Source organism: Elaeis guineensis, chromosome 11, assembly GCF_000442705.2.
Source record: "Elaeis guineensis isolate ETL-2024a chromosome 11, EG11, whole genome shotgun sequence".
NCBI lineage: Eukaryota > Viridiplantae > Streptophyta > Magnoliopsida > Arecales > Arecaceae > Elaeis > Elaeis guineensis.
In genome coordinates, this window is record NC_026003.2 from 17,468,795 (window position 1) to 17,484,345 (window position 15,551).

Below are 15,551 nucleotides of genomic sequence, written 5' to 3' on the forward strand. Positions count from 1 at the left end.
AATAATGAAACCACCTTGACCTATTCTCCCTGTGCCACCTCACTTCCATTGCGCCCTTTTGAATTCACGAGAAGGAAGTTCTCATGAATTTTTTCTCTCACAAAGCCCTCCTCACGTCCTACTTTAATACACCATATGAGCGGATAAGGATGATTGGTTGGCCATTCAAATTCAAAACAAAGTTTGAATTTGAATGAGCAACCAATCTTAGAGCCTTGACCTTATCCTCTTTTAACGCCCTATTTATTACACGAGAGAATATTTCTCATGAAATCACTCACGACAAATTAAGCCACGACCTCCTCTTCTCACACCCTTAGTGGATAGGAATAAATTGTTTTTATTTGAATTCAAAATTTGATTTGAATTCAAATGTGCAATTACTCATCTTTATCCTCTCACGTGGATAAGATGTTTGACATTATTTTAAAAGGAGGAGAAGAGTGGGGCGTGTGTAAGAAAAATTTTGGAGAGAAAATCTGGGCGTGAGAAATCCTTGTGTGCAAGGTGAAGGTCTAAATCCTTCCGAGAGAAAAAGAAAGAAAAGAAAGAAAAAGTATGCGCAGGATTTCAGTGAGTTCTTCAGGGTTCAGCCTGGAGTTCGAAAAGTGAGAAGGTGAGCTACGAGTGTCGTGAGCCCACCAAATTTTAGAGAGATCTTCAACATCCTCTCAAGCATGTCTGTTGATGATCCAGAGTATCCAAAAAATCGACAAACATCGATCGAAGGAGTTCGATCAGCATCGACCGTCGAAAGGGCTCTACAACGAGCTAGCACTCGTGAGGAGTCGATCAAACTGAGAGCTTCGTGTGGATGATCCACAGAGTTCAGACACACTGTGTAGCTATATCACGATAATCAGACTCTCTCGACGGTGATCAGATTGTGGTAATCTACTACCCGCACAAAGATATTATGTTCTGAACACATTACAGTAAAGTGTTTACTGTTCAAATTCGAATTTCAAATTTAAATACATGCATGCTATATATCATATTTAGATCCTAGTGTAGGGTAAATTCATGTTAATTAATTAGATTAATTAATATTTTTTCACTATAAAATCATAATTTTGAAAAAATTTTAAAATTATCATTTTACCCCTGCACTGATTTTTCCCACACTCAAATCTAAAACTTCTCCTATTTTTCATCTTTGAAAGAGTCCAAATCAAGAATAAGGAGATATCTGATCGACCATCGAAGAAGGATCAGCACAGTACTAGCATACTGTGCTGATTTCCTGACCCAAGACTTCTGATCGTGATTCGTGGGCTCATATGAACGACTCCTAGAGGTCAGATGCATGTGTAGCTCGTAACATCATCCTCAAGTCCAGATCAGCAAAATTAAAATATCTAACTTGCAAGGTAATAGATCTAATCTATTATATTTTACATACATTAGATGTGATCAACATGTAGTTCTTAGTTTTTATATTTTAATTTTTGATTTAATATCATATAATAATCATGTAATAGGATCTTAGATCTAAGAATTCTCTAATTTTATAAGATAAATTTTGATTTATTTTAGTCTTTCACTGTCTGATCTGAAAAAAGTTTCAAGATCTAACCCTGAAACCCTAGATCTGGTTCCTTCAATTGGTATCAGAGCCTAGGTTATTTATTACATGATTATTAATACATGCTTAGATTATTTTTTAGATTAGATCTAATTTATAATCTAATTATTAAATCTTAAATAAAAATTTTTAGATCAATCACGAACTGTAGGTTGTCCTGCTGTAAGGTTTATCCCTTACAGTGCAAAGGTTGTCCTAGTTCGTGTAGATCTATCTTTAATCATAAATTTGTTAGATGTGATCTAGATTAAATTTATAATTTATTAGATTTAAAAAATATTTAAATATAAAATAAAATCTCTTTGTTAATAATTTTTATATAAAGAACCATCATATATTTGTTTGAAAAATTTGCGCAGTTTAAAGTTAAAATTGTTTCAATTACATGAACCTGTTTAGATTAGATCTAAATAGTTTCATGCTTATTTCACTTGCATTTTGATTATAAATCAAACATACAACTTGGTTGGTAGAATCATATTGTAAAAGTATTTTACAAACATGAAAATTATTTTCGAAAAGCCGAACCTCAACCCTTAAGAAGTTGTTTGATTAGGTTCTAGGATTGTGAATTGAAGAACCTAAGACACAAACCATAACACATTGGGTTAATGGGTTAGTGGGAATTAGGTCCATTAATTGGGTTAGACCTAAGGTTAGATTAAAGATGGACTTAATTAGAGAATTGACTAAATCTAATCAATTATTGTCTTAGATTGGATCAAAGATTCTCTAGATCAATTACAATAGTTGTAGTTGGTCAAGTCCATATCTTTAACGAGAATCAAATGGATTTGATTCTTGGTTAAGCAGTCTAGCACGAACTATTAGGTTGATCTAATTGAAACTAATTAAACCAATTGGTGTCTAAAATAAACTAGACCGATGATTTTTAATTGGCAGCCCGCTTATCTAGCCATTTTTGATGGTGTCTAAGGCAAGCTTTGACAGACCCTCCCATCGATCGAACTTATCTGACCTCTTGGTGAAATTATATTTTGATCAGATCACTTGACTATTCGAGCTGACCCATGTCAGCTAGGTAAATCAGTGTGACTAATTTAGGTGCTCCTGGACCAGCCCTTTTAATGGTCTCTCTAAAGCTGACTTGGTGAAGCCAGTGGAAGGATCATGATAAGCTGGTTCATCTGACCTCCTCCTCTAAATCAATTAAATCTTTTAAAATTATTAGATCTTTAAAATAAAATAGTTATGGTGATAACTAGATCATAGCCTCCATTAAGTGGATGATAATGGATCCATCAGTTGGATAATCATTGGAGGCCCAAAGGCCTGGTGCTTATCGACTGATGGAATTGTCATTCATAATATGATTTTTTGACTGCATCTTTTTAAATAGTGGTTAGATTAGCCAACCAAAGTTGGACCTAATCATTCATTGGCTAGATGGATCAAGTATGGTCATGTTAATGGTTGGACCTAACCAGACCTTTTCAGTGGAGGCCAAAGCCTACTGATTAGGGATGGGACAAAATTTAAATTACTAAAAATTATTTAGAGAAATAATTGGTTATGAATCTACCCTTAGATGTACAATTGGTTATGAACCTACCCTCAGACCTTTGGGGCATGTAAAAATTAGGGAGAAAGAGTGTAGGGGCGTGGAGATATAATAAACACAAAACTATGTGTCTGGGTTAGAGCAAAGAGAAGAAGAAGAAGAGGGTCTTCTTCTAGGGTTGCTGTGTTCACCTCTTCTCTTCCTCCATCTGTGAGTTTTCTGAGAGTGTCTCATATCTAAAACTCTTCTCCTACTTCTTATCTTTGAAAGAATCCAAATCAAGAAGAAGGAGGCATCTGATCGACCATCGAAGAAGGATCAACACAGTACTAGCATACTGTGTTGATTTCATGGACCAAAACTTCTGATCGTGATTCGTGGGCTTATGTGGATGACTTCTGGAGGTCGGATGTATGTGCGGCTCATAACATCATCCTCAAGTCTGGATCAGCAAAGTTAGAACATCTAACTTGCAAGGTAATAGATCTGATCTATTATATTTTACATACATTAGATGTAGTATAGAAACATGTTGATATGATCAACATGTAGTTCTTGTTTTTATATTTTAATTTTTGATTTAATGCTATGTAATAATCATGTAATAGGATCTTAGATCTAGGGATTCTCTGATTTTATAAGATAAATTTTGATTTATTTTAGTCTTCTACTGCTTGATCTGAAAAAGTTTCAAGATCTAACCCTGAAACCCTAGATCTGGTTCCTTCACTCTATTGGATCTTCTCAATGGTGCCTCTACTGGCTTCGAATTTGATTATCTAATCAAATCTAATTATGTGTGTGTTGGTCCTTCCATCTCTTGAACTTTACCAAGTTCAATTTTACAGACATTAGCTTCTTCTCTAAGGAACTCCTTTTCCAAAAGACTGTATTGTTGCTGACAAACACCTTTTGCTCTTCGGCGAGGTAGAAGTAGTATCCTTTAGTTTTCTTTAGATACCCTACGAATAAGCATTATCGGACTTAGGTCCTAGCTTATCTATCTTTAAATGCTTGACATAAGCTAAACACCCCCAGACCCTAAGGTGTGAGAGCACCGGCTTACACCCAGTCCATATCTCATATGGAGTTTTATTAACAGACTTGCTTGACACTTTATTCAGAATATAGCAGGTAGTTTCTAGAGCATATCTCCAGAAGGAGATTGGCAAACTCGTAAAGTCCATTATAGATCAGATCATGTCTAACAAGGTTCGATTTCTTCTTTCAGACACCCCGTTATATTATGGTGTTTCAAAAGAGATCCACTGTGAGAGAATCTTATTCTCTTCTAGATATATCAAGCAGTCACTAAAGAGGTATTCACCTCCTCATTCTGATCGAAAGATATTAATACTCTTTTCAATTTATTTCTCTATTTTAGTACGAAATCGTTTAAACATTTCAAATGATTCTGATTTATGCTTCATAAGATAGACATATCCATACCTCGATAGATCGTCTGTAAACATAATAAAGTAGTAGTATCCTCCTCTGGTACTTATGTTCATAGATTCACATATATCGATATATATTAGACCTAGGACATTATTGGCTCTTTCACCTTTTTTCTTAAAAGGTGACTTAGTCATCTTATCAAGTAGACAGAATTTGTAGGTTGGTAATGATTCACAATCATCTATTTTAAGGACACGCTCCTTGATTAACCTGTCAATCATATTCTTATTCATATGACCAAGCCTACAATGCCAAAGATAGGATTCACTGATATTATCTATTTTAGGATATTTATTGGATGTGTACATTACACCAACAGATCGTGATATTATGTATATATCATATCTTAATTGTCCACGTATAATTACAGTATTATTCATAATGATATCATAAAAATCATCCTTTATTATAAACTTAAAACCAAATTTGATCAAAAGGCCTACAGAGATGACATTCATAAAAAATGAAGGACAATAATGACAATCATCTAACATGACACTACTGGACTCGAAGACAAACTGTAAAATTTTTAAAGCCAAAACTAAAACAAAGCTTCCATCTCCAACGTTCAAAAATTGCTCGTCCTCTCGAAACTTCCTACTTACTTACAGTCTCTGCAATGAATTGCATATATTAATCAAATTTCTGGTATCCAATATCCAGATAGTAGTATCACAAACAGAGAAATTATAAGGAATTATCATATAAGTACCTTGTGAAGTAACTGTTTACTTTTTTCTCTTGTTCTTAGGCCTATTTGGGCCAAGGATGGCTATATAAGCTGGACAATTCCTATTCCAATGATCCAGCTTCTTGTAAAAGAAGTATTCCATCTGGCTCTTGTTGACTTTCGATATTTTGCTCTATTTAGGATCGACGGCACAAAATTTCTACACCTTCTTTTTCTTTTCTTTTTTAGAAGATCGACGACCTATAGATGAACCTCCTACAACATGCACCGACTCTTTCTTGAGCTGGTGGTTCTTCTCAAAAGTCTGCAGTAACCCTAGCAAACCATGATAGTTTACTGCAGGCTTCGTCATTCTGTAATAACTGAGAAAGGATAGATAGAATTTCGATAGCGAGTTGAGGATAGCATCTTTATCTAATTATTCATGCAATGAAAAGCCAAGTTTGCTTAGGCATTCAATCTACTCAATCATGTATAGTACATGATCGATGACTGAATTCTTCTCTCGTATACAGGCATTGAATACTGTGCAGGAGGTTTTATCCCTCCACATCCTCAGAGATGTCAAAGGACTCATTTAACATTTGAATGATCTGCTCTGACTGTGCATCCTTGAACTTATGATTAAGTTCGTTGTTCATAGCTGTCCTCATCACACAATGTATAGTTGTACGATCATTGAGCCACTTCATGTAAGTGTCTCTCGTGGCACGAGCATTGACAGCAAGTTCTTTAGATGCCTCATCCATAAGGATGTATAGAATTCTATCATGCTCCAAGACGATTTTCAATTTTTGATATCAGCTATCGAAGTTGGATCCGATAAGCTTGTCACTGTCCAACAGCGAATGAAGGGATAGTGTGTTGGCCATAGTTGAAAGGAAAAAATAAAAGTCTATTAGTATATGAATTACTTTTAATCCCAAAAATATAGACTTTAGTCTAAAAATTCTCTCACTATTTTATACGAACTGATAGCCTCTACCTTCAATTCGAAGAATTACATTAATTTTTTAGCGGATACTAGAATCCACAGACTGTATTCAGATCCGAGTGTAGCTCAATCAATCCTAATACATCCATGGTAGGTTCATAACCAATTATTTCTCTAAATAACTTCTAGCAATTAGATTTTGCCCTAGGCATTTCTTCAATAGGCATGTGGCACCTCCACTGAAAATCCTGATTAGGTCCAACCATTAACATGGCAACACCAAGTACATTCAATAAATGGATGTGCAGATCCGAATATAGCTCGGCCAACTGAGCATTGATCTAAAGGTACAATATGATGGTCATATGATGGATGATAATTTCAATACGTAATAGATACTAGGCGTGTGGCACGTCCAATGTCTATTTGAAATATTAGACTCATTATCACGCACCTTAATGAGAGGCTATGAACAAGTTATCACCATAACTGTATCATTTTATGGACCTAATAATTTAAAGGATTTGATTTTACTGACTTGAGAATAAGAGAAGAAATTGACCCGCAAGCTGTAAATCCTCTCACTGACTTCACCAAGTCATGTAGAGGATTCGACATAAGCTGATCTAAAGACATCTAAATCAGTCATACTGATTTATCTTGATGGCATGGGTTAGCACGATTCGACTAGTGAACTAATCAAAATATAATCTATCATGTTGGCCAGGTAAGTGAGATTAGTGGGAGGGATATACCATTAACTCATCGTAGATGCATCTAGATGAGTAGCTCCCAATTAATAACCACTTGATTGAATTTGTCAAACTTACCTTAGACACCAACTGATTAATTAGTTTTAATTTGATCCACCAGAAGATTCAGGCTCAACCACAGAGCTATGATCATGGTCCATTTATTAAGGTCAAAAATATGGACTTGATCAAACTTCAACTATTTAGGTTGATCTAAAGAAATTCTGATCTAATCTAATTTAACTCTTGATTAGATTTAATCAATTTCTCTACTAAATCCATATATGTTTCTAACCCTAGGTCTAACCCATTAGAAGGATCTGATTCATGCCGACCCATAGCCCATCGATTTATATGGTGTCTTAATGATCTTCAATTCTCAAATTTAGATCATTCAAACTTAATTCAAAATTAAATGTATGAAACATGTGTTTCAGTTTGTAGAACTATTCTACCAAGATTTCAAGTGAAGCATACCATATGTTTCAACTCATGAAAATAAATTTTCATAATATATTTAACAATTAAACATGTGTAGGTATAATCTAAGCTTCATACATACATCATATGCATCATGATAACTTTTAGATCAATATCGATTACATCTAATGTAATATGCTATTCAAATTTTAAAATAATTTTATATCTGAATTTATCTTATTGTAATAAATAATAAATCACTTTAGATCTGATCTAAACATATTTATGATCAAAATAATTTATAACAATCTGTTCACTTTTCTTCTTCATAAAACTAGATCACAATGATACTCCTATACGTCATAAGAGAATCCATCAAATGGGTAAGAGCGAAAGATTAATTCTTTCGATCTCTTATGATCAGACGATCTGATGATCTCATTAATTCGAGTACTAGACTACTAAGATCTGAAATCTAATTTCATATGCAATCACATCAATATTTAATTTTGATAAAATAATTTATGTCATGAATATGTTCTTGATCTTATCAATCATGTTCTTTATCTAATCTAATTAGATTTGATGCACATATACATCATATCAGATATGAAATATATCTTATACTAATTATATCAGATCTAATATCATATAAAAAATTAATTAGATACAAACATGAACGTATAAGGATTAATTTTTTGGTTAAATCTGTTTTGATATAATACAAAATTTTGTTAGAATTTAGATCTGAAAATCTATCAAAATGGATTCAATTCAGATCTGAAATTAGTCTAACTTCATAATAAAAATAACAATATTAAAATTCTATTAAAATTAATTTAAAATAAATTTTAAATTAGATTGTTATTCCAATAAAATTCAGCAACAATAAAATTCTGTTATAACTAACTTATAGCAACTTTAATCAACCATTGATTAGGTTCATATAATCCAATCAAAATCAAATCATAAATTTTATTTAAATATATTTAAATTAGATTTAATATTTAATATAAAATTTTAATTATATATAAATAATCTAAAAAAATTTAGTTATGTATCCATGTATCAAACCCTGGCTATGATACCAATTGAAGGGAAAGAAAGCCTATTTCTCATGGATAACCAGGATTGCATTTAAAAATTTTCTATATATCTAACTAAATAAAGATCAAATTTTTATCCGAATTATCATGAAATAAGGATCAAATCTTCAGAATCTAGATTCAAACTTTCGTATAGGCCTGGATCTGCAGGCCTTCTACTTCGCACGCACACCAAGCTTCGCAGGAAAGCGAGATGAAACTTCGAATTGAAGCACCTTCACAAGGCCACCAAGGGAGAGAAGTGCTGGTGTGACACCTCACACCAGCAAGGAGGATGCCCAAGGAGGGCCCATGACTTGGAGAAGAGGGGCGGCAAGGAGGGAGACATGCCAAGGATGGGACACCCACACTGCCAGATGCCTCTCTCTCTTTCTTTCTTTTCTCATACTTTGATTGCTATGCATCCATAGGTAGAGACCCTCTCTATTTATAGATGATTCTCATGATCCAATAAGAATAGAACTCCTAATTCAAACAAGCTTTAAATCAGTCTACAACTTATCAAAGAAGGATTCTTACTAGGACTGACAAAATATGACCCAACCCACCAACCCGACCCATGTTCGACCTATCATAAATAGGTTTGGATTTAGGCTAAATAGGTTTGGATCATAAACAGGTCTTTAAACCCATTTAATCCATTTAATAAGTGGGTCAGATTTAAATTTTATATATCTAATCCATTTAACCCGTTTAACCCGTTTAATATTCAGATAGGGTTAAGTCAGATAACCTATTTAATCTGTTTAATCTATTTAACCTATTTCTGACCCATTTAATCTAATCTGCTTAACATGTTTAATCTATTTAAGATCTGTTTAACCTATTTCTGACCCATTTAACCCAATCTATTTAACCTGTTTAATTCACTTAATCCGTTTAACCTAATTTGACCTATTCAATAAACGGATTAAATGGATCAGATCGAGTTATCTGTTTAATAAACAGATCGAGTTCAGACTTAAATTTTTGACTCATTTAATAAATAGATCAGATTTGAATTGATAATTTTTTGATCTGATCCATTTATGATCTGACCCGATCTGATTGCCACCCCTAATTCCTACATGAGAAAAGATTGGCACCTAATATGGCACCCACTTTGCAGCCACGCCCACACCCATGTGGGATGGCCCACAACCAGCACCATACCAGATGCTGGTTGGTCATGAAGGTGAGAGAGTTTCAGTGAAAATGAACTCTAAGGATCTCATCCAAAATTGGATCAATTCGAATCCAATTCGAAGCTGATTTGAAATAGTTTCGAAAAGCTATCGATCTTAAACTGTTTAGGATTTAGGATCAAGTCTAATTTAAAATTTTGAACTCAATTAAGTCTAATTAATTTAGATCTAATCTAAAATTAATTAGTACTTTAATCCAATCTCTCATAGGCTCCTTAGATCATAGATCAAAAATTGTTCATCTTCGAGATTGAACCTGAACCTCATGTATAGTGCTAGCTAGATATAGTCAACTCTTCAATCTCATTTGACCCATAATTTAATTCTCAATCAAGTTAGTCTATATATTCAATCAAGTCAAGTACTTCAAAATTGAATATATAAATATAGGTCAATACTTTTCTACGTCGTCTAACTTGTGTGCGTGACTCCATACATTCGAACACTAAGTCGGTAGTGTAGGAATAGTTTTTTGCACTAATCGAAGATACCATGTAGCAATGATTTCTGACGTCTAGATAGGTCGAATAATCATAAAGAAATATTTCAGAACCTATACATATGGTTACTGCATAATTCATCCCTTTGATCCTGAATGCTCTAGGATGACCAAGGGTTAACCGTTAACCCTGAGTATTTCATCCATATTGTATTTGAACTTTTCAAATCTATCTCATGGATTATCTTGGCTAAAGCTTTACTAAATTGAAATACAGTGATACATCAGTTCTTATAATCCAAAGGAGTCAATCCCATCTTGATCCACACACAGACTTCATAAGTACTTGACTATACCCAATAGCCTTCCGTCACTGTATTAAAAATTCAGATGGTCCGACACTAAAGCACAGTGAGTTGTTAGCAAGTCACTGTATTAGAAATTCAGATGGTCCGACACTAAAGCACAGTGAGTTGTTAGCAAGTCACTGTGGTAATCTTAGGTCTGAGGGATACTTATACTCATATGTTTTGCGAATAGCTCTTGACAGCAGAATATTCAGTAGGTGAGTCATCTATTCAGTGATGATGTACCCTAATCTCATCTGTATACCATACTAGTGTTATCATACTCCTTGGTTAAGAGAACAACCAACCCATATGGCACACAACGATCTCCACTTGATAAACATTATCATCCTATAATGATGTATCATTTGATCGCGAATATGTTTAAGAACTATACGATAAATCTTCTCTTTATCGCTTACTAAGATAGTTCTAAGAACTTCATCACAACACAAGAGTTCTACAAAGAAGATGCAATTTTGTAATGAATAATTTTAAAATAACTTTTATTTATTAGTGAATAATTCATATACAAAAAGAACTCAATCATCATACGATTGGTTTTAGGATACAATTCCCAACAGTATAAGCTATCTTGAAGAAAAAATACTGGCTTAGATATTTTTTTATATAGGTCACATCTTTGAATTACAATTGATCCAATAGCTTGGTTGTTGCTTTGAGGTATTCTTTTGGTGATTATTAATTAATATATAGATAAAAAAATATTTATGTCTATATAATAAGGAATGAGTATATTATGGTCTATGCTTATTCTTAATATTCTTTTTGATTTTTTATTATAGCAATCTTTTTTTTAATGCAAAATTTGTGGTTTGATTTTTCTTCACCATAGTTTTTTTTCTATTTGTTGAAAAACATTTATCTTTGTATTTTCATTAAATAGAGTTGCAGAGATGCAAAGGATTCAAATTTCATCCAAAGTTATTTTAGAATAAATTATAAAAAAATATCTCTCCCAAGACCAATTTATGGCATCGAAGTATGTGATGGTTAATATTCAATGTCTTTTGTCAACATAATACCATGTCAGAAGGAAGAAGTGGTTGGGTGGCCAGGGCATGGGGTCAGATAGGAGGAGATCGGAGAGAGTTAATGGAGGAAGATTTTGCGGCCTTTGGGATAAAAAAATTAAGGAACAAATTTAATTTAGAAATTATAGATTTCAATTTGAAGATAAAAAATACTGTAAATATTTGATTGGGATGATTTATAATGTTGAGTAAGATCTTCAAGCAAAGCACAATCAATTAAATTGGGAACATCAGTTACTGCTTGAGAGGTCTAAAAATTGATGAGTGAATTTCAGGATCTATATAGGGAAGTCAATAAATAATAAAAATGATTAAATCAGATTCAGAGTCATTCGAGGGGTAGCATTCCCCATAGAAAGCTTTGACCTTTTATGATGTAAAAAAAAAAAAAAAAGTTTCTACTATGTTAGAGTATTATTCCTCTCTAATTTGAAACCTTTTTGTAATATATTTTTATGAGTAATGTCGAAAAAAGAGGATGCTTTAGTTCAGGGCAAAATAATGATATATTTAAATTCTAATTGCCTTTATTTGTTATTGGATTTATGAACCTTTTTTTTTAGAAAATATAATTTACTCCTCCGAAGTAGGTAGGCAAAATAGACCAAGAAGAATAAATATTATTAGTGAAAAGTTCAGAGAACAAAAAAGGAAAAGCATTGCTTGACTCATATTTGTAGCAAACAAACAGCTTTATATTTGTATTGAAATTTGATGGTCAATAGTAAAGAAACTTTCAATATAGTTAGGTATGAAGATTTTATGATCCATGATGAACATAACCCATTTAGCATTCAAAGAAAAATAAGTATATCAATATTTGGATTTGATAATTTTGAAACCACTATTGACACTAGGAGCAAGGGAATGGCTACCAACAATTTTGGTCTTCAAGAAAATATTTCATCCATGACTGTGGCATCAACAACTGATGAAGGTACAATTTATTTATTTGCAATCTAAATAGCTATTTTAGATATTATATAAATTTTTTTAAGATGCTCATGTATATTATTGTTTCTTAAAAAGTTCGTGAAAATTGAGATCTTACTGTTGCTTCAATTGGTTATCAAGAATTTGATCGATCATTTATTAAAAATTGTTCAGCTAAATATTCCAGTATGTCATTTCATGATGTCAATTTTTCTATGCAATCTTCTTTCCATCCTTGGGTGTGGAAGAAGCAATTCTTTTTTTGATGTAGGAAAAATTAATGAACTATTGATTATATAAATTCTCATCAATATTTTTCATATATGAGTTATACGATACTAATATATTTTTTTTACGTATAGGGGGTTTATATTCAATAAGGAAGATACTATGCAGTTTAGAGCTCAGCTTACTGAAGGAAGTATATATTTATTTGAATAGTCTAATGTTGCTTTGAACTGAAAAAAATTTGGAGTAACTATCCATCACCACATAACTAATTTAATAGATGGACAACCATGCAAGAAGTTGATAATGACACCACCGCTATACTATTTCAAATATTTAATTTTGTTGATTTTAGCAAACTCGGTCTGAAAAATTATAATGACCTTTGTCTAATAGGTGTATGTGCACTTCATCCATCAGTGTTTGTGCTAAAAAAATTTATAACTTAGCTATATTCATCTATTTATTCTGCATATATCATATGCCATATAGCTTTTGTTGGACCTCTAGAGTGAACCAGTGATAGACAAAAATTGATCTATAAAAAAATTTGGAGATACAAAATTTGAGGTATGCTATTGTTAGATTTGGGTGTTTTATTTTTTTTTCCTGTTAACTGACTTTGAACAATATGGAATCACAAATATCAACAGCTATTACCTTTAATTTGTAGTATGTAAAAAATATCTATCACCTTATAGGCCAAACTTGTTAGAATTTAATGAACCTGTTATTCAAAAAGAAAAACTGGCCCTATTGCTATTATTTTTTGTGGGGATGATCATACCAATATATAGAGATAATTTTCTTACATAGATTCCTAATTTTATTGACATTAATATTATGATCACTAAAGTCTGTTTTTCTTCTACGTTCCAGAAAAATTGTGCTTATCTATATCCTCTTGCATCCATATGTTACATGGATGTGCAAATTCTAGAAATTGCACAGTACTGGAATGGGTCCTTAAGCAACATTTCAGAAAATTGTATTAAGCTGATATCAAAATCTATATTTATAATCTAAATACAACTAACTGCATACTCATGTATAGGTTAAAAATTATTGCGGTTCAGATTATATTTATGGCATAGGAGCATCAAACAATTATTGGTCCTTGATAAGAAGCTATCATCAGCACAAGAAAAATTGATGGATTAATGAAATTAGATCACCAGAAAAATGAGACACAATTCACATAGTTATTATTTTTTTAAGGAGAAGAAATTCATCTATAAAGAAAAATTGGAAGTACTTGATAGCTCATATAGTTTGTAGTACAAACCTATTATTATTGTAGGACTATAGCTAAAATTTATGATGATACTTTCTGTTGCAGTTAATAGGTTAAAAAGATCAGAACCATGGTAAAATAGCATGATCTTTTTTTTTTTTTGAAAAAAAATATTTGTTAAGAACCAAAAAATATTTATATTTGATCAAACTAATAACTGTTTAACAAATCTTAGAAAGTATAAACTAAATACTACTATCGAAGATGATCTTAATATAATTAATTTGTTATTTTTGATAAACTTGCTCAGCAGCTAAAATGTGTTTAGATATATAATTTGTTGATAAAGATAAGAACTGATATATTTGCTCTTCTATCTATTACTGATTTTTTTTCGATATATTTATACTTTTTAAATATATTTGATTCATAAATTTTTAATATTAATATTTTTATTTTTAAAATAAAATAAATTATATATATATATATATATTAAAATAAAGATTCTGCATCGTCAGAACCTTCCTTCAACATATATCGAGATAGGTGTCCGTATTTCTTCTCCGATTTTTCTCTCCGTCCCGCTATCGCTTTCTTCGGTGGCATGATCGTTTTGCAAGGACCACGGCAAAAAGGCTTGGCACGTCAGCCCTGTGGCCTCGTGCAACAAGGAGCTGGAGGACAAATTTTTGAGAGGGAACGGGGGTCCCGTGGACCATGGCAAGTGCTTGAAATGGGTGAATAAGAAGGAGCCCGAATGGTTTGTTTATGTTTGTTTTGCGAGCCTGTGCCTGTTCAGCAGTGCTGAGTTGCGTGAGCGAGCATTGGGCCTCAACAACTGTGGGCATCCTTGCCTTTGGGTGGTGAGAAGCCAGGTGGATGGGTGGATGCCGGATGGATACAAGGAGAGGATTGGAGGGAGGGGCTTGATTGCGACGGGATGGGCACCGTAGATACTAATTCTGAACCATGAGGCGTCGGGTATTTCATGACCCATTATGGCTGGAATTTGACACTGGAAAGCATGACCATCGGCAGCCCAATCACGCGGCTGCTTTTTGCCGAGTAATTCTACAATGAGAAGCTGGTCGTGGAGGTGCTGTGGATCAGAGTTGGGGTCGGGGCCAAGAATTATGGAGCAAGCTCGATTACAGGGAGTTGGTTGGGGTGCCACGGATAGAGAGGGCCTTGAGGTGATTGACGAGGGAATGGATCCTCCAAGGTATTTCAAAAATATTGTAGGACGCTATGTATAGCTGGACATCATCCATCATAAGCTGGACAATCACGCATACATGTTAAAATATTAGAAAAAAAAATTTATAAATCTCAAGAGGTATTTGGACAATTTAGACAGAACGTGCCATCCGTCTATCTTATGATGGATGGCACCAACATACACACCAGTACCTACGATACTTTTTGAGTACCGCAGAGAATCCATTTTGATTGGTGGATGATGGAGAGGAGATAGAAGGTATGAAGAGGTACACTAAGAGTTAAAAAAATGGCAAAGAAGGCGATGGAGGAGGGTGGGTTATCCTATGTTGATATGAGAAATCTGATACAAGAATTGATGGATAGATAGCTGCTTGAGAGATCATGGATATGATTTAAATGATTAGTTTTCTTGCAATAGCTTCTTGAATTTTATTTCTTAGTG

The 15,551-nt window shown here is 33.2% G+C and overlaps 1 protein-coding gene across 1 annotated transcript in view; it reads left to right on the forward strand.

Moving 5' to 3' along the window:
• LOC140852368 (scopoletin glucosyltransferase-like) overlaps positions 1-14,841 on the forward strand; it is a 53,946-nt gene extending 39,105 nt beyond the window's left edge. Inside the window, exon 2 of the mRNA XM_073245305.1 lies at positions 14,509-14,841. Coding sequence (XP_073101406.1) covers positions 14,509-14,841 — 333 coding nt within the window. The remainder of the gene's footprint in view (positions 1-14,508) is intronic.
• Positions 14,842-15,551: the final 710 nt, after the last annotated feature.